The following is a 24,391-nucleotide window of genomic DNA, read 5'->3' as shown; positions in this document are numbered from 1 at the left end:
ACAGCAAGGAGTCATCATGCCAGGTAGTCCCGAGGCATGGTCCTAGGGCTCAGGTCCTCCGAGAGAAAGAAAGAAAGAGAGAAAGAGAGAATTAGAGAGAGCATATTTAAATTCACACAGGACACCGGATAAGACAAGAGAATACTCCAGATGAAACAGACTGACCCTAGCCCCCTGGCACATAAACTACTGCAGCATAAATACTGGAGGCTGAGACAAGAGGATGTTGAGTTTAGTTTGATTGAATTAGCGCTCAGTCAGTCAGTGATGCTCTAACACCCCCCCCCCCCTTCTTCCTCCACATCTGCATGAATCAAGTAACGTTCAGGAAGTCAATCATTCTGCTGATTTTAAGCGGCCAACTTTCAGAGCTGCATGTCTTGCAATGCGCCTTTCAATGGGACAACAACGCATAAGATCCTTCAGCGGCATTGGACCCGGGTTGTTGTGACAAGTCTGATGAGCTTTCATTACGCTTGAACTCCGGTAGGCTATGTCTTGAACCTGCTCCACGACTGTCAATCTCTTCATTTTTCTAAGTCAATTGCATGGCTATAGTATACCGCGTTAAGAGGACGCACACGGGCATAATATTAAATTGATAGACTACAACGTAAAACATGTACAGCTCTTTATTAATAAGAACATGTGTGAGACTTTTTATCTAAACACGTGGATGAATTGCGCAATGCAGCATAGATCCTCAACATTGTTCATTTTCGTGGACAAAAAAGTGGTTTAATTTAATTTATTAGAGTACCTTAATAAACATAGCTGTACATTTCTGACTCAGTGGAGAGGCGACCTTTTGAATTATGTTGTGTGTCAGAAACCTTTATGAGCTAAAAGGCTGTAGGTTTATATAAAGGCATATACAACCACGAGTTATATGCGTAGGCTCAGGCTGCTTTTTCAGATTTGTTGAACTGTGCGGTGGGATCCAGCGCGCATTTTCAAATGAGAGGAGAGGATAACGAAGTTTGACACAGGCTTTCAACAGAGGCTGAGGCTATTAAGTTCATTACAAGCAGCCAATGCCATTGATTCAAATCTTCAATACCGTGATACATTTCAATAAGCAAAAACTTGTTTGGAAAAGCCTTCTTATTTAAAAAAAAACAAAGTTAGTCTATAAATTATAAATATTTCAGCAATGGTTGTTGATTGTACTTAAAAAAAAAATGTATATACCTAATGCACATAAAACAGCTAATAGCCATCTGGAAAAAGACACGAAGGACCTGTTGTTTAATAAGCTATGCATAAAGGGAGAACAAATCAATCAGATGACTGGTTATTTAGTTGGAAATTATAGGCCTGCTGAATTTTGATAAACGGCCTCATAATGTATGATTATTATTATGAGATAAACTAACAATAGGCTAACTGATTGGCACCATCAATGCATAGCCTAAGGCATTCTTATCAGATGTATTGTATAGCCTATCAAATTTAATAACCTAAATTATTTGATTCTTTGAGTGCTATTTTGTTAAATGATAGGCCTATAATTAATTGCATTAAACGTTTTTCCATTCAAATAGGCTAGAAATGAACTTCTACCTAAATGATTTGCTTGGATTATGCTATTAAAGCATTTCAAATTGCGATCCAGTGGTTTGATTAGTTGAATATATTTTCTAGGCTTCTATATGAAATAACGTCACATCAGTCATATCATTGTTCCAGAAATTGGACAACGGTCAGGACTACTTCGCGTCAGGGTGTCTTTGGAGATTGTATTGCGGTAGCGTGTCATATCTCCTCCAACCCAATGCGAGGTCCGGATGCAGCGGCGATGTTTCTAATCGATGGAGGGCATATGGCGCTTTGATTTCCTGCAAGTCACTTGTGGTTTTTGGCATGCCTTTCTGCACCCGATAGAATACTTCTGCATTTTAAAAAGAAGAGAAATAAGATGACAGAAAATAGCTAAAAAAAGATGCTACGTCATGAGTCTAAAACAAAATGATTTATTATAAAATGTTTTAAATCTCTTCCTGTCACCAACGTATTGTCTCACTGCAAAGGTCATAAACGAATAGGCCTATATTTATATTTAAATATGAATTCGTACCAACATTGCTATTATTTAGTTTGATTGGCTAAGTTTTAACTTCCTTAAGAAACTCATTCAGTTACATTGTGGTATACTCCAAATAATTTCAAAGAATATGCTTATAGGTGTTTTTGAGTTAATCATTTCACCTGTCGAATATGAATAATGTAGCAAGATAATGCAGTAGACCTATAATGTAAGGACATAGAACTTATGTCTATCACAGATTCTGAATGTCTGGCACGCGCCATCAGCTGGTTGAAACGTTGTAAATGTGACTGATACTGATATTCTCCGCCCCACCGGCAGTCTGGAGTGCTCGGCGAGCTGAATGCGCTCGTTGCATGGCCTGTTGTTCTGTGCGTAATTGGTCCAGAACAGGTCATCAGCGGCCTTACTATGCGCGCAGGGAACAGAGGTAGCACTGTTTACTCGTTGAGCATATTATAATACCGCAGGAAATACGAAACTACGGGGCCTCTCAGGCAGGCGTGTGGACAGCGACTGTCTGCCGTTATCAAATATAGCCTTATTTATATATGAAGAGACACCGACCAAATTGATGGATAAAAATACAGTTGTGAAGGACGCAAGACAATTCCAGACGGATGCAGTATTATCATGCATTAGTCTTTTTACATTTGTTCATTTTGAGAAATGCTATATAAGCCAGTGAGGGGCTATTCAACATGTGACTATTTGGGCACAACCACGTCCATACTTCGCCTACTATTCTCTAATTCGCATTTTCATTCGTGCTCAATCGATGACGGAAATATGTGGATACTGTACCATTATCAAGCATGTAGATAACACGTCTCATGAGTCATGTTGATTAGAAACACACGTAGCACACTCCGGCCCATAGAAACCCTGACTGACTGGCACCCAGGTGCTGTTGGTCTCCGCGTTTCCTCTCTCCCCTGTCTGTCCTGTCCTGCAGCTAGGTATAGGGAGGGATTAAGTAACACCTAAAGCAGTGTATCACTTATCCTGATTGGGTTTTAATTCCCCGTGGAGAGATACAGGCTGATCCGTGAGAGGGAGCTGTCTGGAGAGCTGTTTGTTCTGGAGATGGACCAATCATAGGCTCCAGGGGCGGCAATGAACTGGGGACGAGTTTCCTCTAGCGGAGGCACCTGTCCCCGCCCACAACACCTGGCAGACGGGAGAGGGCGTGTGCGCGTGCTCCATCCTCAGCCAGAAATCTCTTATAGTTGACCACACATTGTCAACCAATAGTCTTCAAATCTTTTCAGGGATAAGACAGCAACACCGCATCCCAGGAACAGAGGTGCAGATTGCTATTGGATCTGGATGGACAGTGATTTTGGATATTAGCAAAAACCGAACAAGGAGAGTGAAAATGCCTCGGTCCTTCTTGGTGAAGAGTAAGAAGGCGCACAGCTACCACAAGCCTCGCTCCTTAGAAGATGACTACAGTAGGCTGGATACTATCTTAGCTCATATATGTGCAGGTATGTGGATGTTATTTCCATGTTAATGTCTGGATGTTGTGTGAGGTGCACCATTTATAAATGCAAATTATTTAAATCTAAATAGAACAAACTCATTCGTTTTTCTGTAGCCTAATTATATTGTTATAAATATCCACTTTTATTTGTCTAGTTTTACAGATTGTTATATTGTGAGGCACGGCTTTATTCAAAAGAAGCAGCAATATATTAGAAATACAAGCTTATGATTTATAATGAAAACCTAGCTATTAATTCCTGTATCCACATCTTACATGTTTACATTATTTCGATAGCTACACTGACCTCAGTGGAATGATTTTGCTCGTATAGTTATTATTCATAACATTTCATTGTACTGACACATATAGGCTATTACTTAAGTTATTTATATTGTGTCTTCTTACAATAATTATTACAGTATAGGATATCATTATCAAAGTTGTATTTTTGTCCTTGTTATAGGCAACTAACGTTGTCCTCGTTGTAATTAAAACAGAGAATAGGATTCTAGAGGACTCGGATGCCTTGACAGGAGGCGATGGCATCCGCGGGTTCTCCCCAGATTCTCACCTAGTGGACACGGCTGACTTCTCCTCCAAGTCCACACTCAGCTGTGGGGACAGTGTGTGCAGTCCAGCTTCAGTTTACGAAGACTTCTGGCGGCCTCCATCGCCTTCAGCATCACCAGGTAGAGATCTAGTCTGTGGTGCATTCAAATGTAGCTATCCCAAAGTGGGAGATTGTAGCAGAGGCAATGATAAATTATGCACTGCGATTACAATTTCACTATTTGATGATGGGACATCCTGATTACACTAATGAATTATATTTATTTTTGCAACTCAATAGTAGATTCAGAGAAATCCCTGTCTCCCCCGGTGGACGAGACACAACCCTTCCCCGTTGTTCCCTTCCGGCCCTATGCGTGGAACAGTTACTCTGGTTCGGACATCCGTCACCTGGTCCAGCAGAGTCTCCATCACCAGCACCAGCACCCCATGGACTCGAAGAGAGGCCCGGCGATAGGGTACTACAGCGACCGGGCCATCGAACCAACCCTCTTTAACAGAAGTCCGGTAGCAGAAAATGACAGTGATTACTGTTCCGCTGCCGGTCTGTTCGAGAATGCCGCCGCCCCCGGGGTTGGGTTGTACTCAGAAGGGAACCTGCACGGGAAAAGGCCAGAAATCAAGGCTGAGTCTGACTTACCCTGCTCACGGTTAATTCTGAATGGTACCTACAAGTGCATCAAATGCAGTAAGGTAAGATAATGTATGCAAATGTAAAGATTTAAGCATTTTATGTTAGCAATGATTTGCTAGAAGATGTATGGTTATGGACACAATTGTCCCTCCCTTTATTGACCCTGTACCATCATCATTCCCCTCACGAATTTCAAACAACTTCCCTCTGCAGGCGTTTTCGACTCCCCATGGGTTGGAGGTTCACGTTCGCAGATCACACAGTGGCACGAGGCCCTACGCTTGTGATATCTGTGGCAAAACCTTCGGACATGCTGTCAGCCTCGAGCAACATAAAGCTGTGCACTCTCAGGTGACTATTCTAGAATCTAGACCATTCTAGTTTTTGTCATTGATTATTCAAAGGCAAAAAGCAAAATAGGCTACTTTACTGTTTTGACGAGCTAATCAATATCATATTTAGACTTATATTTTCCTATATACTTCCACAGGAAAGAAGCTTTGATTGCAAAATATGCGGTAAAAGCTTCAAAAGGTCGTCGACTCTGTCCACGCATCTCCTCATCCACTCTGATACACGGCCTTACCCATGCCAGCATTGCGGGAAGAGGTTCCACCAGAAATCCGACATGAAGAAACATACATTCATCCACACAGGCAAGTAGGCGTCAGAAATGGTCGTGTATTAGTAAACCTCGCTACAACACTAAATATGTTAATTGCATACACGGCCACCCAATGCATAATGGTCAGGTCATGCGTAATTGATATGCATTTTTACTGAAGACCTGATACAATAAAATAAAACAGCTTGCTTGCCTATATGGTTTGGCTACTGAAGGTAACACGATGGTTAATGCATACATTTGTGTTCTGCAGGTGAGAAGCCGCACAAATGCCAAGTGTGTGGCAAAGCGTTCAGCCAGAGCTCCAACCTCATAACGCACAGCCGGAAACACACGGGCTTCAAACCATTCGGATGCGACCTCTGCAGCAAGGGATTCCAGAGAAAAGTCGACTTAAGAAGACACAAAGAGTCACAACATGGACTAATACCCTCAAACTAAAAGAAAAGAAAAGAATGGACACCAAACACTATAAAACAAAACACTTGTTTTTGGAAACCAGAAATAAGCTACTGTAGCTATCCATTCCTCAAACATTTCAGACTGTGATTTACTGGTGAAGAGTTATAGAGGCTTTTGTGCAGTGTAGGTTAAGACAAAACCGGTTTGAACTAGAGAGGGACACTATCTGAACCCAAAATATTTGTACAAAATAACCAGATAGGTCATAACCACCAAGAAAGCGCGTTAACAAAAACAACAGACGACCAATTTCCAACGGACAATTGGGAAAATAGACCTTGTCTAAAGAATGACAGACACTTTGTTTTTAGTTGGACGCCATGGATGCTGGCACAACAGTCACTACAATAAGGCTATGTGATTTTTTTTAATAAACAATGGTTGTGTATTTATTTTAAGAAACAATGTTATTTTCATTTTTTTCTTCTTAGAATTCAAATAGCACATTTGTATTTTATATTAAGAATATCAACTATACGGTATATCCAGATGTCATTTACTATAATGTCAAACCTTATTTATTAATCAGATTATCGTTTAAATAAAATATGAAAACTGTAATCCAACAGATTTCGAGAGGTTTTTGTTCATTTTTCTTTCGTTTCTATGTAGCCTTCTGCATTATGTTTCAAGCTGCAAAATCCTGCATAGGCCTATCTGAACTATTTGAAGGACTACCAACGCAAATATTCAGAATATATTTTTTATTTTAACTCAGATTATCTAGATTCGTTGTAGTAGGCTAGTCTAGACTAATGGTCCAACTAACATTGTTACATTTTCTAGACAAAATAAACCCCATTGAAATGCGTCTTGGAGGGGGACCTGTGATAATGTTAATTTGAGGCAATTCATTTTCGTTGAATTTAATAGTTTAATCAATTATTACTATTATTATTATTAGGGATATATTCAATCAGTAACGCCGAAGCGATAGAAATGTAAAGTTAATTTCACTAAATGTAAAGTTAATTTAAATCATGCTGTAAAGCTGAACCTCCGTGATGCGGGTGGAATAGAGCCCCTCTACTATATTTCCACTGTGTGGATAGTGATTGTCCTCGTGGTTAACCTTCAGTCATTTTTCATAGAAAACATGTCTCTCCTGTATTCATTGAGGGGTATAATATTAACCGAAAAACTTGGCTGAGCACTAATTGATATGAAGTCTCTTAAAACATACACGAAAAAGCACCTACAGCGGCTTGGTGTATTCTCCACTCCATGTACTAGGTCTGTCTATAAAGTGCTTTCTTGCCGTTGGCTATTTTACTGGAAATCTGAGAGGTGACCACAAATTAAGTCGAGTATCACAAGGAAGGTCTTCAAGTGCCTTCCAACTGGAAGGTTTATGCTCCCCCATTTTTCATTCATCAAACCAGGTTGTGTTTTCTTCTCGTTTTTATCTGAACCACCCAGAAGGGCAGTTTTCTAAAGCCAAAGAGTTGATTGCTTAATCATCTATCAATCAAATAAGTTCGTTTAGAATGAAGAATTACATGATTAAAATATTCGGCTAACTTAAATCGTATTTTAAAATGACATCCACGAGTAAATTTAGCTTTTTGTCATGGTGAAATAAATAAAATATTATTTTATGTGGAAAATACATAGAGAATAGAAACTCAATTCCACCAAGACCTAGGCTACAGGATGCTGCTGCGTTTCATCAAACTAAAGCTCCTATAAACATTAGGTTTGTTTTTACCAAGGCAGTAAGGAGTTATTTGTTTAGACCTCAAACGTTGCCTGAGCATATTACACGTTAACCAAATGGTATGTAACTTTGGCCACTCTGTATAAAGCTCAAGTTGGAAACAGGACCGGACAGGATTGATTTACGCAGGTGGAACTAAAGACCCATCAAAAAGCGTCACATAGCATGGCTGGAGGGCATCCACTGTACACCACCTCTGCCCGAAACACAGCTTGTAAGCGCAAGAGCAGGAAGGGGGGACACAGGTGTATGTGTGGGCTACTATTATCCCTTCCATTGAGAACAATACTCATTAATTTATTCAAACAATTTGTAATTAGCAATTTGCTAACATAGAAATAGGGCAGCTATAAAATGAGAGAATGAACAGCAACAAGAAACTAAACAACTATACAAGTTACCCAGTTATATAAAATATAAAGTTAATCATAATCATGAACTTTATAAAGAAACCGTCAATGTCCATTTACATTCCTTTATAGCTAATATTCCTATAGGCCTGACATACTGTATATATACTCTACATTTCAAAAGTTTGGGGTCACTTAGAAATGTCCTTGTTTTTGAAAGAAAATTAAATTTTTTGGCCATTAAAATAACATCCAATTGATCAGAAATACAGTGTAGACATTGTTAATGTCGTAAATGACTATTGTAGCTGGAAACTGCAGATCTTTAATGGAATATGTACATAGGCGTACAGAGGGCCATTATCAGCAACCATCACTCCTGTTTTCCAATGGCACATTGTGTTAGCTAATCCAAGTTTATCATTTTAAAAGGCTAATTGATCATTAGAAAACACTTTTGCAATTATGTTAGCACAGCTGAAAACGGTTGTTCTGATTAAAGACAATAAAACTGGCCTTCTTTAGACTAGTTGAGTATCTGGAGCATCAGCATTTGTGGGTTCAATTACTGGCTCAAAATGGCCAGAAACAAAGTACTTTCTTCTGAAACTCGTCAGTCTATTCTTGTTCTGAGTAATGAAGGCTATTCCATGCGAGAAATTGCCAAGAAACTGAAGATCTCGTTCAACGCTGTGTACTACTCCCTTCACAGAACAGCGCAAACTGTCTCTAACCAGAATAGAAAGAGGAGTGGGAGGCCCCAGTGCACAACTGAGCAAGAACACAAGTACATTAGAGTATCTAGTTTGAGAAACAGACGCATCACAAGTCCTCAACTGGCAGCTTCATTAAATAGTATCCGCAAACACCAGTCTCAACATCAACAGTGAAGAGGCGACTCAGGGATGCTGGCCTTCTAGGCAGAGTTGCAAAGAAAAAGCCATATCTCAGACTGGCCAATAAATAAAGGTTAAGATGGGCAAAGAACACAGACACTGGACAGAGGAACTCATCCCGGAGTCGACTCTTCACTGTTGACATTGAGACTGGTGTTTTGCGGGTACTATTTAATGAAGCTGCCAGTTGAGGACTTGTGAGGTGTCTGTTTCTCAAACTAGACACTCTAATGTACTTGTCCTCTTGCTCAGTTGTCCACCTGGGCCTCCCACTCCTCTTTCTATTCTGGTTAGAGCCAGTTTGCGCTGTTCTGTGAATGGAGCAGTACACAGCGTTGTACGAGATCTTCAGTTTCTTGGCAATTTCCTGCATGGAATAGCCTTAATTTCTCAGAACAAGAATAGATTGACGAGTTTCAGAAGAAAGTTCTTTGTTTCTGGCCATTTTGAGCCTGTAATCGAACCCACAAATGCTGATGCTCCAGATACTCAACTAGTCTAAAGAAGGACAGTTTTATTGCTTCTTTAATCAGGACGACAGTTTTCAGCTGTGCTAACATAATTGCAAAAGGGTTTTCTAATGATCAATTAGCCTTTTCAAATGATAAACTTAGATTAGCTAACACAACGTGCCATTGGAAAACAGGAGTGATGGTTGCTGAAAATGGGCCTCTGTACGCCTATGTAGATATTCCATTAAAAAAATATTTAATTTCCAGGTACAATTGTCATTTACAACATTAACAATGTCTACACTGTATTTCCGATCAATTGGATGTTATTTTAATGGACAAAAAAATGCTTTTCTTTCAAAAACAAGGACATTTCTAAGTGACCCCAAACTTTTGAACGGTAGTGTATATTAGTCAATTAGACAAAATGCCATATATTGGGAAGGCCTATAGCCTACATCAACGTCATCATTTCATCTCGATACAGAACTTAATCAGGAAGTGCTTATTCCTCAACATTGATTGAAATCACTGACTCACAAGGATTTTACACGCCTCACTTCACTCAAGTCTTACAACGTTCAGGCCTGCAAAAATACTGAATATTTTAAACCCCCTGAAGAACAGACTGAGGAGTACAGGAAAATGTCTGCTTATTTAACAAACGAGGGAGAAAGGCCAAAGGGAAGCAGTGGCGACCAGTCATTCAGGGCAGAGCCCCACCTGTTTTGAGCCCTACATTTTTAGCAAAATGAATAAATAAAAAATAATAATACATATTTTATTGGGGGGGGGGCTTGCCTGTTTTGCATGTTATTTTGGCATTAATACGTGTCACATATCAGTTTGCAAACAATGTAAAAAGAATATATATCATTGAGTTAATAAAGCCGCATACAAACAGGATCTTTTTTGTTTTCTTGAGTAAGGCAACTCCAAAATACAGGTGTTTCAGCCTTGCTCAATGCTTTCTGTGGTGGTGGGGCAAGCCAGCAGAAAATATGGAGTGTTGCGACGTGATTGGCTCAGTGTTCTGTCACTCATGGGGACTTTGAAAATTGTCACTTGAGAGGAGACCTTGACATTTTTTGCCCTTCGGCTGCTGCCATAGAAGTGCCCATCCAAGAAGGCTCAAGGTCATTGGCCACAGATAAAATGAAGTCAAATCACTGTAGCTTTGATTGGACTGATGTCAATATCCTACTTTCACAATTTTAGCTAGCAGTTATCATCATGAATCAAGTCGACAATCTACTGGCAAATCCTTTTTAATCCTTGACATATGAAGAGAAATTATAGATAAAACGTATTGGTGCTCATCGGCCATTTGACATAACCATTACACAACAAGTAGGAAATCGCAAATTCAACGAGTGGTTTGGAAGGAATCAGTGACCGTGGCTGTGTGGTCCCAAATCTGGGATTAAGGGGCTCTTTTCCAAGTTTAAAATTATAAGCATTCAACATTGGCCATTCTGTCAATGAAGCATGATTTGTGCCATGCTCAAAACAACTGTTAACTCGGAGGACCGCCGCTCCACCTTCCTGTTCAAGTGAGCACAGCATAAACAATGTGAGTCCAAAAATCTATTGTACGCTGCTTCATAAATTATGTAATATGCCAGAGAGATATGTATACTGTAGCTAAGAAAGTAATACTAAGTGTATGTTGTGTAGTAAAATGTTAGTAGCCCATGTGCCTCACCCTAATAATTTGGTCTATTTACCCCTCTTAATTTCATCAACTGTTTTGACTGTTCTACTGTAGCCTATAACCTATTTTAGAGAAATGTAATCATCGAATATTGTAAGAGCTTTCATTGTCTACTTATATGCCGCCTTTATTTATCCTACGGTTCTGACTTGGTGTACAGGGAGAACACTGTAAGATAGGCCCATGTTCTGAATTATGTCTCTGTACATTTCAAAAGTGCTAAACAAATAGTTATATTGACTAACGTTACGCCTATCCTAGCTCGCTCATTAATGTCTTAATCGAAATTATGGATTGCCTCTTATCCGCTTGTCGTCCCTTTATGCCATAGTTTGTACATCTCAATTGTCATTAGAAACCACATTTGTTTAAGCAAGTTTAAGCACGTTTTTTTTAAAGGCAGTAAATGAGTCTGAATGAACTGTTTTTCTGCCAAACAAGGCTCAGCTGATAGCCAGGTGTAGCAGTGGTAAAGTGTTGGGACTGCTGTTGGGACAGCTTTATGTAGGCCCTAACAGTTTGTGGGCACCGTTTGTCACCGTTATAGTACAATTAATGTATTGTTTAGTGTTGTGTTGTGTAGTGGCTTTGCTGGCATGCATTCCACTTTTATTTTTTTGCTCCACCAAGATTTCCTGGTAGAATTGCCACTGAAGGGAAGCATAACCATTGCTTTTGGCCAGCTGTTCTTCCAGGTAGAGTTTACTTGTGAAAGAATGATGATTAACCTGTGAGTATTTGTTCATGACTTTCCTCTTTTAAATCCATGGAAAAAGACCAGCACTTATCACGACAGCTACTGCATGTAATAAGTATTCCCTAGTTCCTATATCAATAATAATAATTCCGATTTGTCTATGTTTTATAAATGGCCAATAGAGAAGCGACCAATTGTGGACCTGCATTGAGGGAAAGATCATTCAAGTGTGCACCTATTACATAGGAAAGTCATAGTAAAACAAAGCAAAGAAATACAAAGTAAACTGTCAAGACTGATCCTACTCTACACAGATGATTCTTTCATCATCTGCCAAGTGACAGGATCCCTCTCCACCAGGGTGACCTTCTGATATCTCACTCTGACTGTTCTGATTGAGACACTATATCTGGTCTGAGCTGTGTCTGGCTCTAGGGACTTCTGGCAGAATGAACAGTAGTAAGCAGCTAACTAGCGCTCTATTATTATGTACCTTTAACACTTAGAGGCAGCCTGAAGCTACCAGGCTATTAAATGCTCCCATCCCACTATCATGCAGCTATACAGTATAACCCAGCCCATGTCCTATAGCGCCTAATGCCAAATGGATTCCTTAGGCATTAGTTAGTGATTCAGTTTACCTAAGTCAAAGGGCCTTACTGTCAGCCAGGTCAAGAGGAAAGTTTCATGGGTTGACTTTGAGTGAAAGTCAAAATGGCCAAGAACTTGATTGAATTTGCTAAGCACTCAATCCTGTGATGAATATGCAAGTCACACAATATCCTAAATACAACGTCACATTTCTTTGGGATGAATTGAATGAATTGCTGTTTCGCTCCACATAGCGCTGGTAGAGTTAAAAATGCTGTGAGATATGTTTGCATCAGCAGAAAGCATTGATAATAACTGAGTACAGTAAAGGATGTATTACTATGAGAAGGGAGAGCAGTCCTTCACCATCTTTTAGGCTGACTGACTGACTGATTGGCTGACTGATTGGCTGACTGACTGGCTGGCTGGCTGGCTGGCTGACTGGCTGGCTGGGTCTAAAAAAGACTCAGTTGCTTCTGTCCTGTATGGTTCATTCTGAAAGTAGACCGAGGAAGCTTTTCAAGCAAAGCCTTCAAATGAGCCATTAGTCTACCCAGATTTTCCTTCCAGGCCTCTGGCTGCTGCCTGGGCTAGAGTTTTAAAGCATTACCCCACTGCCCCGAGGCATATCAAATATGAATAGAATAAGTCCTGAAATTGTCTGATCGATTCGAGTGGGAAAAAAATCAGAGCACATTATGTTGATCAAATCTAGACCTGCTCTGAAGTTGTGTTTCTCTCGCTCGCTCGCTCGCACGCACGCACGCACGCACGCACGCACGCACGCACGCACGCACGCACGCACACACACACACACACACACACACACACACACACACACACAAAACACACACACACTTTCAATAGACAGCTGAGATTAACTCATTTAATCTCTCTTGACAAATAAAACATAGTTGTTCAATTAGAGAGTTGAGTGTGGTGGTTTTGGGCAGTTTTATTATTGATGTCAGATAACAAATGAAATATAAAAGTCATGCTTTGGTTTTGGATAAGAATCTTTGCATCGCTTATACGTCTAGAGCACAGCAGTAGCTGAGTTGGAGGGATGAAACAGCCTGTCACGCCCTGACCAGAGAGAGAGGGTTTGTTTCTCTATGTGGTTAGGTCAGGGTGTGGGGTGGGCATTCTATGTTTTGTATTTCTTTGTGTTGGGCCGAGTATGGTTCCCAACCAGAGGCAGCTGTCTATTGTTGTCTCTGATTAGGAATCATACTTAGGCAGCCTTTTTTCATCCTATGTTTGTGGGATCTTATTTTTGTATTGCTTTGTGTGCCTACAGAACGTGACGGTCGTATTTTCTTTGTTCTTTACATTTTATCGTGTTCTGAGTAAATAAATCACAAGATGAACATATTCCACGCTGCACCTTGGTCTACCTTGAACGACGGACGTCACACAGCCTCCATAACAGCTCAGTTTTGGGTTAAAACACTGTTCTTTCCAGGATCTGTTTCTCCCTTATCCATGTACAGTGAGGTCTGAAATTATTGACAACCTTGATAAAGACGAGCATAAATAATTCAAATACTGAGCTACATTGTATGCACACAAAAAACATACAGTAAAAACATAATTTCCCAATATTTTTGGAGCATACAATAAAAGGCCACTTTAAAATGTACAGTTTTATCACACAACACAATGCTACAGACGTCTCAACGTCGTTTTAGAGAATTTGGCAGTAAGTCTGTGTCACGCCCTGACCATAGAGAGCCCTTGGTTCTCTATGGTGTTGTAGGTTAGGGCCTGACCATAGAGAGCCCTTGGTTCTCTATGGTGTTGTAGGTCAGGGCCTGACCATAGAGAGCCCTTGGTTCTCTATGGTGTTGTAGGTTAGGGCCTGACCATAGATACCCCTTGGTTCTCTATGGTGTTGTAGGTTAGGGCCTGACCATAGAGAGCCCTTGGTTCTCTATGGTGTTGTAGGTTAGGGCCTGACCATAGATACCCCTTGGTTCTCTATGGTGTTGTAGGTCAGGGCCTGACCATAGATACCCCTTGGTTCTCTATGGTGTTGTAGGTCAGGGCCTGACCATAGATACCCCTTGGTTCTCTATGGTGTTGTAGGTTAGGGCCTGACCATAGATACCCCTTGGTTCTCTATGGTGTTGTAGGTCAGGGCCTGACCATAGAGAGCCCTTGGTTCTCTATGGTGTTGTAGGTCAGGGCCCTGACCATAGATACCCCTTGGTTCTCTATGGTGTTGTAGGTTAGGGCCTGACCATAGAGAGCCCTTGGTTCTCTATGGTGTTGTAGGTTAGGGCCTGACCATAGAGAGCCCTTGGTTCTCTATGGTGTTGTAGGTCAGGGCCTGACCATAGAGAGCCCTTGGTTCTCTATGGTGTTGTAGGTTAGGGCCTGACCATAGAGAGCCCTTGGTTCTCTATGGTGTTGTAGGTTAGGGCCTGACCATAGAGAGCCCTTGGTTCTCTATGGTGTTGTAGGTTAGGGCCTGACCATAGAGAGCCCTTGGTTCTCTATGGTGTTGTAGGTTAGGGCCTGACCATAGATACCCCTTGGTTCTCTATGGTGTTGTAGGTCAGGGCCTGACCATAGATACCCCTTGGTTCTCTATGGTGTTGTAGGTCAGGGCCTGACCATAGAGAGCCCTTGGTTCTCTATGGTGTTGTAGGTTAGGGCCTGACCATAGATACCCCTTGGTTCTCTATGGTGTTGTAGGTTAGGGCCTGACCATAGAGAGCCCTTGGTTCTCTATGGTGTTGTAGGTTAGGGCCTGACCATAGAGAGCCCTTGGTTCTCTATGGTGTTGTAGGTTAGGGCCTGACCATAGAGAGCCCTTGGTTCTCTATGGTGTTGTAGGTTAGGGCCTGACCATAGAGAGCCCTTGGTTCTCTATGGTGTTGTAGGTCAGGGCCTGACCATAGAGAGCCCTTGGTTCTCTATGGTGTTGTAGGTTAGGGCCTGACCATAGAGAGCCCTTGGTTCTCTATGGTGTTGTAGGTCAGGGCCTGACCATAGAGAGCCCTTGGTTCTCTATGGTGTTGTAGGTTAGGGCCTGACCATAGATACCCCTTGGTTCTCTATGGTGTTGTAGGTTAGGGCCTGACCATAGAGAGCCCTTGGTTCTCTATGGTGTTGTAGGTCAGGGCCTGACCATAGAGAGCCCTTGGTTCTCTAAGGTGTTGTAGGTTAGGGCCTGACCATAGAGAGCCCTTGGTTCTCTATGGTGTTGTAGGTTAGGGCCTGACCATAGAGAGCCCTTGGTTCTCTATGGTGTTGTAGGTTAGGGCCTGACCATAGATACCCCTTGGTTCTCTATGGTGTTGTAGGTTAGGGCCTGACCATAGAGAGCCCTTGGTTCTCTATGGTGTTGTAGGTCAGGGCCTGACCATAGAGAGCCCTTGGTTCTCTATGGTGTTGTAGGTTAGGGCCTGACCATAGAGAGCCCTTGGTTCTCTATGGTGTTGTAGGTCAGGGCGTGACTAGGGGGTGTTCTAGTCTTTTCATCTCTATGTTGGTGCTCTTGGTATGATTCCCAATTAGGGGCAGCTGATGTTCGTTGTCTCTAATTGGGGATCATTCTTAAGTTCTCCATTGTTCCCACCTGGGTTGTGGGATATTGTTTTGTGTTTGTGCATGTAGCACCATTACGTCCACGCTTCGTTGTTGGTTTATTTTTATTTAGAAGTTTCACTGTTTATTAAAAGATGTGGAACTCTAATCATGCTGTGCCTTGGTCCGTCTCTCATCACGATCGTGACAGAACATCCCACCACAAAAGGACCAAGCAGAGTGCAACGGAGGGAAAAGTGAGTTGGACCTGGGAAGAGATCATGGGAGGATGCGAGACCCTTCCTTGGCGGGAGTCACCAGGAAACCAGGAAGAACCGCGACGACGCCGGGGGCCGCGGCCACAGAAACCCCAAGATTTATTTTGGGGGGGGGCACGAGGGGTGGTCGGCCGAGCCAAGGAGAGAGCCAGAGCCCGCCTGGGAGTCGATGGAGCAGTGTGAGGAGGGATATCGGAGAATGACTTTGGCGAGGAGTATGCTGCAGCGCAGGCGTGCTGAAGAGCGTGACACCAGTCCGGTACGTCCTGTGCCAGCTCTCTGCACCCTCCCTGAAGAGCATGTCACCAGTCCGGTGCCACCTGTACCGGCTCCACGCACCAGGCCTCCAGTGCGGCTCCCCAGTCCGGTATGTCCTGTGCCAGCTCCCCGCACTCGCCCTGAAGTGTGTGTCACCAGTCCGGTGCACCTGTGCCGGCTCCACACATCAGGCCTCCAGTGCGCCTCCCCAGTCCGGTACGTCCTGTGCCAGCTCCCCGCACTCGCCCTGAGGAGTGTGTCATCAGTCCGGTGCAACCTGCGCCGATGCCCAGTCCAGGCACGGTGTCCAGTCCCGCTCCCTGGCAGGAGCCTTCCTTTGCGCCGGTGCCCAGTTCAGGCATGGCGGCCATCCCAGCTCCATGGCCGGAGCCTTCCTCTGCACCGATGCTCAGCCCAGGCACGGCGTCCAACCCAGCTCCATTGCCCGAGCCCTCCTCTGCGCCGGTGCCCAGTCCAGGCACGGTGTCCAGTCCCACTCCATGGCAGGAGCCTTCCTCTGCACCGGTGTCCAGTCCAGGCACGGCGTCCAGTCCCGCTCCATGGCAGGAGCCTTCCTCTGCACCGGTGTCCAGTCCAGGCACGGAGTCCAGTCCCGCTCCATGGCCGGAGCCTTCCTCTGCGCCGGTGCCCAGTCTAGGCATGGCGCAGTGAGTTGTTTAAAAGCAGGATTCATCTAAAAAATTAAACTCTTACATCTAGGCGTTCCGCTAGCGGTACCCCGTTCCGCCAGCGGAACACCTAGCCAACAGCCAATGGGATCGCATGGCGCAAAATACAAAAACAACTAAAATACCACAATTCAATTTTCTCAAACATACGACTATTTTACACCATTTGAAAGATAAACCTCTCCTGAATCCAACCACGTTGTCTGATTTCAAAAAGGCTTTACAGCGAAAGCAAAACATTAGATTATGTAAGGAGAGTACATAGACCAAAATAACCCCACAGCCATTTTCCAAGCAAGCATATATGTCAATAAAACCCAAAACACAGCTAAGTGAAGCACTAACCTTTGATGATCTTCATCAGATGACACTCCTAGGACATTATGTTATACAATACATGTATGTTTTGTTCAATCAAGCTCATATTTATATCCAAAAACAGCTTTTTACATTGGCGCGTGATGTTCAGAAAATGTATTCTCACCAAAAACTTCCGGTGAATATTCAAAAATACTCATCATAAACGTTGACAAAATACATAACAATTACTTTAAGAATTATAGATACAGAACTCCTTTATGCAATCGCTGTGTCAGATTTTAAAATACACATTTTTCAATATTCTGAGTACATAGCTCGCCGTGATGGCGAGCTATTCAGACACCCGCCAAGTTCGGGGCAACCTAAACTCAGAATTTGTATTAGAAATATTGTATTACCTTTGCTGATCTTCGTCAGAATGCACTCCCAGGACTGCTACTTCAACAAGAAATGTTGTTTTTGTTTGAAATAATCCATAGTTATGTCCAAATACCTCCGTTTTGTTCGTGCGTTCAGGTCACTATACAAAGGGTAACGCGCAAGCGCAATTCGAGACACAAAAAGTCAAATTGTTCCATTACCGTACATAGAAGCATATCAAACGCTGTTTAAAATCAGTTTTTATAGTATTTTTAACGTCAAATTGCGATAATATTCCAAACGGACAATAGTGTATTCATTCAAGGAGGAAAAGAAAAAACGGCGTGCTCGCGGGAACGTACATATCCAATCTCTTTGTCCTCAGGCAGACCACTCAGTAACTGAGCTCCTATACTCTGCCCAGAGACAGGAGAAGGCTCAATCCACTTTCTGAAGGCTTTAGACAGCCAATGGAAGCCTTAGAAAGTGCAACGTAACAGCACAGATACTGTAGTTTCGAAAGGGACTAGAAAGAAGAACTACATTTCTCAGATCCTACACTTCCTGGTTGAATTTTTCTCAGGTTTTTGCCTGCCATATGAGTTCTGTTATACTCACAGACACCATTCAAACAGTTTTAGGAACTTCAGAGTGTTTTCTATCCAAATCTACTGATAATATTCATATTCTCATTTCTGGGCAAGAGTAGTAATCAGTTTAAATCGGGTACGTTTTTTCATCCGGTCGTGAAAATACTGCCCCCTATCAATATCAGGTTAACAAGGTCACACACTATGTTACTCCCAGTGAACAGAGGTAAGACTTACTCAGACTGAAGGCCAGAATGATAGACAACAATCCTATCAAACTGTACTCTGCCTCAGACACAGAAGCCACACTGGAAAGAACATCTTTGCAAGCCTAAATCACTAGAAGGTGATGATGGACAGAAGAGTGGTACCTGGGACAGTACTATATCAACAGAGAACTGAACAATACAGACAGATAGTCATATTGTGTCTGGGCAAACATATTGTTGACAACCACACAATACAATTTTTACCAACGTGTCACATATGCAACCAGGGGGAAAAAAATCCTAGACCACCTTTACTCCACACACAGAGATGCATACAAAGCTCTCCCCCGCCCTCCACTTGGCAAATCTGACCATAATTCTATCCTCCTGATTCCTGCTTACATGGAAAAACTAAAACAGGAAGTACCAGTGACTCGTTCAATATGGAAGTGGTCAGATGACGCGGATGCTACACTACAGGACTGTTTTGCTAGCACAGACTGGGATATGTTCCGGGATTCATCCAATGGCATTGAGGAATACACCACCTCAGTCATCGGCTTCATAAATAAGTGCCTCGATGACGTCGTCGATGACGTACTGTACATATCCCAACCAGAAGCCATGGATTACAGGCAACATCCACATCGAGCTAAAGGCTAGAGCTGCCGCTTTCAAGGAGCGGGAGACTAATCCGGATGCTTATAAGAAATCCCACTATGCCCTCAGATGAACCATCAAACAGGCAAAGCGTCAATACAGGATTAAGATTGAATCCTACTACACCGGCTCCGACGCTCGTCGGATGTGGCAGTGCATGAAAACTATTACGGACTACAAAGGGAAACCCAGACGTGAGCTGCCCAGTGACGCGAGCCTACCAGACGAGCTAAATGCCATTTATGCTCGCTTCGAGGCAAGCAACACTGAAGCATGCACAAGAGCACCAGCTGTTCTGGAAGACTGTGTGATAACGCTCTCAGTTGCCGATGTGAACAAAACCTTTAAACAGGTCAACATTCACAAAGCCGCTGGGCCAGATGGATTACCAGGACGTGAACTCAAAGCATGTGCGGACCAACTGTCAAGTGTCTTCACTGACATTTTCAACATCTCCCTGACTGAGTCTGTAATACCTACATGTTTCAAGCAGACCACCATAGTCCCTGTGCCCAAGGAAGCGAAGGTAACCTGCCTAAATGATTACCGCCTCGTGGTACTCAAGTCGGTAGCCATGAAGTGCATTGAAAGGCTGGTCATGGCTCACATCAACAGCACCCTCCTGGACACCCTAGACCCACTCCGATTCGCATACCACCCCAACAGATACACAGATGACGCAATCTCAATTGCACTCCACACTGCCCTTTCTCACCTGGACAAAAGGAACACCTATGTGAGAATGCTGTTCATTGACTTCAGCTCAGTGTTCAACACCATAGTGCCCACGAAGCTCGTCACTAAGCTAAGGACTCTGGGACTAAACACCTCCATCTGCAACTGGATCCTGGACTTCCTGATGGGCCACCCCCAGGTGGTAAGAGTAGGCAACAACACGTCTGCCACGCTGATCCATAACATTGGGGCCCCTCAGGGGTGTGTACTTAGTCCCCTCCTGTATTCCCTATTCACCCACGACTGCGTGGCCAAACACGACTCCAACACCATCATTAAGTTTGCTGACGACACAACAGTGGTAGGCCTGATCACCGACAATGATGAGATGGCCTATAGGGAGGAGATCAGAGAACTGGCAGAGTGGTGCCAGGACAACAATCTCTCCCTCAATGTGAGCAAGACAAAGGAGCTGATCATGGACTACAGGAAAAAGCAGGCCGAACAGGCCCCCATTAACATCGACGGGGCTGTAGTGGAGCGGGTCGAGAGTTTCAAGTTCCTTGGTGTTGCATCACCGCCTGGTATGGCAACTGCTCGGCATCTGACCGTAAAGCGCTACAGAGAGTAGTGCGTACAGCCCAGTACATCACTGGGGCCAAGCTCCCTGCCATCTAGGACCTATATAATAGATGGTGTCAGAGAAAAGCCCATAAAATTGTCAGAGACTCCAGTCACCCAAGTTATAGACTGTTCTGTCTGCTACCGCACGGCAAGAGGTACCGGAGCGAAAGGCTCCTCAACAGCTTCTACCCCCAAGCCATAAGAATGCTGAACAATTCATAAAATTGCCACCGGACAATTTACATTGACACCACCTCCCCTCTGTACACTGCTGCTACTCGCTGTTTGTTTGTTACCTATGCATAGTCACTTCTCCCCCACCTACATGTACAGATTACCTCAACTAGCCTGTATCCCTGCACACTGACTCAGTATATAGCCTTGTTATTGTTATTGTTATTCTTATTGTGTTACTATTTATTATTACTTTTTATTTTAGTCTACTTGGTAAATATTTTCTTCTTCTTGAACTGCACTGTTGGTTAAGGGCTTGTAAGTAAGCATTTCACGGTAAAGTCTACACTTGTTGTATTCGGCGCATGTGACAAATAAAGTTTGATTTAATTTGAATACCATAATATGACTGTTTCAGTGTTATTATACGAAACAACAAAAGGGACATACATTTTACCCACAGTTGTAATTGTTAGACCTTTGCAAATCATCCTACATGTCAGAGAGTAAGAGAAGGTGACTTTTCTCTTCACCTGCCTCCTCCCCCCTGACACAAGAGGTAGGATGGGGGAGGACGGGGAGGTAGGATGGAGGAGGGAGGGCTCGTATAGAAGAACGACTCTGACTTCTTTTGTTGCAAGAGGTTATTCATTATTCACCTGATCTGAAAAATAGACTGAAGCCAACTGCACAGCTGTCATCAAGCAGCAAGTCTAAGGCACAAATTATTAATGATTCTGGAACGATAAAGGGAGGAGAATGAGAGAAAAATGATAACAAGAGAGGGTAGGGTGTGTGGGGAAAGCTGGCATCTACAGGGTATAAAGGCTTCTCTGCTCTGACAGGGCTTGGGTCAAACTCCATCTTTACTGGCTTAGACTGGAGTGGGCTTTATGCACTCTGAAACTCAAAATAAAAATGTAAATCTCCACGCAATTCAGCAGTCAATTAACATTATACAGCAGTGTTTTTAAGTCTACAGCAGTGTTTTAATGTCATGTATTGTGGAAAGATTTACATCTAAATCCATTACGTGATTTGCAATACAATAGCTTCAGAAAGGTCAGAGATGCTCAAGATTGTCTATAAAGTAAAGATGGCTATGAACCAGTGTCTCTCTATGGGTCTCCCTTGACGTGACGCCTACCTGCCTTCTCAAGAGGAATGGGGGACTTTCCAGTCAGCCTGCTCTGGGTCTGGTATGTCCAATGTGCACATGATGTGATCTACAATTTAGTTCTGAAGCTCTTGTTCTTTTCAGGCCTGTTTAACATGGCAAGTCCCCTGTGTGTGTGTGTGTGTGTGTGTGTGTGTGTGTGTGTGTGTGTGTGTGTGTGTGTGTGTGTGTGTGTGTGTGTGTGTGTGTGTGTGTGTGTGTGTGTGTGTGTGTGTGTGTGTGAGTGTGTGCGTGCGTGCGTGCGTGCGTGCGTGCGTGCGTGCGTGCGTGCGTGCGTTTTTGTTTGTGTGCATGCATTCGAGCCTGGGGGGCTGTCAAGCCAGAAGAATGGGCTGAGCCAGTGGCCAATGCCCGTCTGCAAGCAGCCAGTGACATCACATCAGAGCCAGGCAAGCAGAGGCCAAATGAGAGTGGACGTTTTTGTGGAGCATCATGCCTTGAAAGCTTTCCATTAGCCCTGCTGGGAGGGCTGAGATGGGGCCGAGAGTGGCCCTGAACAGCACGGCTCCTTAAGGAAAGACCCAACCCTCCCCCACTAGGCTGACTTATAAAAGGTGGAGGTCAGACTGTCTGCATCCCAAATAACACTCTATTTTCTTTATAGTGCACTACTTTTGACCAGATCCCTATGAGTCCTGGTCAAAAGTAGTGCACCATAAAGGGAATAGGGATGTTATTTGTGACACAGCTCTGACTGACTACAAGGTCGTCTGCTCATTTAAAGACATGTTTATCTGCTTGATTTACCATTACATATCACTACACTATTTGGATGTGAGCTGTCACTCACTCAGCCTGAAGAAAAGAGGGGGTTGGTCCTTCTGCTCAGCTTGCAGTCTACTGTATATCTTAGTCAGATTCCTTAGGTCTCACTGCTGCAGACACTAACAGTCAGGCCCTTTTACACGTTCATTCTCATATTATATTCTGTGTCATCATATTTCACAAAGCATAGATACAAACTTCATAACATGGGCGAGTAAAAGTGTAATGCGAAAAAGCTTTTTATTTGTCCAAATCCTTTTACCTTGTCTACAGTCGCACAATTTCTATCTCAGTGTCATGTAGGCTTTGTTTCATCTTTATTTTAAGTCCTGTTTAATGTGAGATGAATTCTGACTGTGGTGTTACATTTACATTTTAGTCATTTAGCAGACGCTCTTATCCAGAGCGACTTACAGTAGTGAATGCATACATTTCATATATTTTTTTCCATACTGTGTTAAAAGGATTAACATTGATTAAAAGGCTTAATAACAAAGTGTTTCTCTTCAGGGGATAAATAGCACACGGTAAGGAAATCCAGAACACATCAAAGTGTCAGTCAGGGAAAAGACCTTGAAACGCCTTTTGTTAGAGTCAGGGCAGTAGCTTGCTCATCATTCATAGCATAGATACAACTGGCACTCACACACCACTTACAATGGTGTGACTGCTCCCGAGTGGAGCAGCGGTCTAAGGCACTGCATCTCAGTGCTAGAGGCGTCACTACAGACCCTGGTTCGATTCCAGGCTGTATCACAACCAGCTGTGATTGGGAGTCCCATAGGGCAGTGCACAATTGGCCCAGTGTCGTCTGGATTAGGGTTTGGCCGGGGTAGGCCGTCATTGTAAATAAGAATTTGTTCTTAACTGACTTGCCTTGTTAAATAAAGATTAAATAAATAAAAAGAAACAATGTAATCTACCAGAGATCTCCCTGGGGTTCATCCCAACCTTATTTAATTACACAGCACATTACATTTCTGATCTTCACACACAGAGCACATCATGGTATTTCAACCCCCCCACACACCTCTTTCTCTCCATACCTGTAAAAATCCTGTCTATGCAAACAGCATGTGATTTGCAGAGAGAGAGAGAGAGAGCGAGATAGATAGGGAGAGAGAGAAAGAGGGAGAGAGAGCAGCAGAAGATGTTGCTTTGTGATACAATTAACCAGGCCTGATTGCAGCTATGAATCCTTTTGAAAAATTCATAGGATCCATTTCACAAACGTCCAAGCCAAGTGTGTGCGCGTAGGGGAGCTATAAGAGAAGAGAGATAAACAACTTTAGGAAGGAAGGAGAACAAAATCAGCTATTGATCAAATATTAATGCAGAGGCGTTCAAGTAAAGTAACTTTTTGTGCTCTAATGGCCGTTCAGGGGGCTGTGTGACTGAATCAAATCAAATCAAATCAAATTTATTTATATAGCCCTTCGTACATCAGCTGATATCTCAAAGTGCTGTACAGAAACCCAGCCTAAAACCCCAAACAGCAAGCAATGCATGTGAAAGAAGCACGGTGGCTAGGAAAAACTCCCTAGGAAAAACTCCCTAGAAAGGCCAAAAACCTAGGAAGAAACCTAGAGAGGAACCAGGCTATGAGGGGTGGCCAGTCCTCTTCTGGCTGTGCCGGGTGGATATTATAACAGAACATGGTCAAGATGTTAAAATGTTCATAAATGACCAGCATGGTCAAATAATAATAATCATAGTAGTTGTCGAGGGTGCAACAAGCACGTCTGGTGAACAGGTCAGGGTTCCATAGCCGCAGGCAGAACAGTTGAAACTGGAGCAGCAGCACGGCCAGGTGGACTGGGGACAGCAAGGAGT

At 43.1% G+C, this 24,391-nt stretch overlaps 1 protein-coding gene across 3 annotated transcripts; it reads left to right on the top strand.

The window, feature by feature from the left end:
* Nucleotides 1-360: 360 nt before the first annotated feature.
* LOC115158589 (zinc finger protein Gfi-1) lies at nucleotides 361-6,393 on the top strand. Of its 3 annotated transcripts, none has more exons than XM_029707744.1 (7): nucleotides 361-486; nucleotides 3,319-3,537; nucleotides 4,034-4,225; nucleotides 4,387-4,799; nucleotides 4,954-5,091; nucleotides 5,231-5,396; nucleotides 5,619-6,393. In XM_029707744.1, the coding sequence occupies exons 2-7, from the start codon at nucleotides 3,426-3,428 to the stop codon at nucleotides 5,804-5,806; spliced, it is 1,209 nt and encodes a 402-aa protein (XP_029563604.1). In that variant the 5' UTR covers nucleotides 361-486; nucleotides 3,319-3,425; the 3' UTR covers nucleotides 5,807-6,393. The 3 variants fall into 3 exon arrangements, with proteins under 3 accessions (XP_029563604.1, XP_029563603.1, XP_029563602.1); XM_029707743.1 differs by having other exon boundaries at nucleotides 3,088-3,537; XM_029707742.1 differs by having other exon boundaries at nucleotides 361-3,537.
* Nucleotides 6,394-24,391: the final 17,998 nt, after the last annotated feature.

The sequence above is a fragment of the Salmo trutta genome, chromosome 22 (genome assembly GCF_901001165.1).
Source record: "Salmo trutta chromosome 22, fSalTru1.1, whole genome shotgun sequence".
In the NCBI taxonomy this organism is placed as follows: Eukaryota; Metazoa; Chordata; class Actinopteri; order Salmoniformes; family Salmonidae; genus Salmo; species Salmo trutta.
Note: the sequence above shows the minus strand (reverse complement) of the source record. Positions and strands in the feature narration are given on the sequence as shown.

Excerpts from the sequence above, each read along its gene's own strand:
- LOC115158589 (XM_029707744.1), top strand. The coding sequence starts at position 3,426 with ATGCCTCGGTCCTTCTTGGTGAAGAGTAAGAAGGCGCACAGCTACCAC. Across the intron at positions 3,538-4,033 it reads CTTAGCTCATATATGTGCAG|AGAATAGGATTCTAGAGGAC; the intron begins GTATGTGGATGT and ends TAATTAAAACAG. Across the intron at positions 4,226-4,386 it reads ATCGCCTTCAGCATCACCAG|TAGATTCAGAGAAATCCCTG; the intron begins GTAGAGATCTAG and ends GCAACTCAATAG.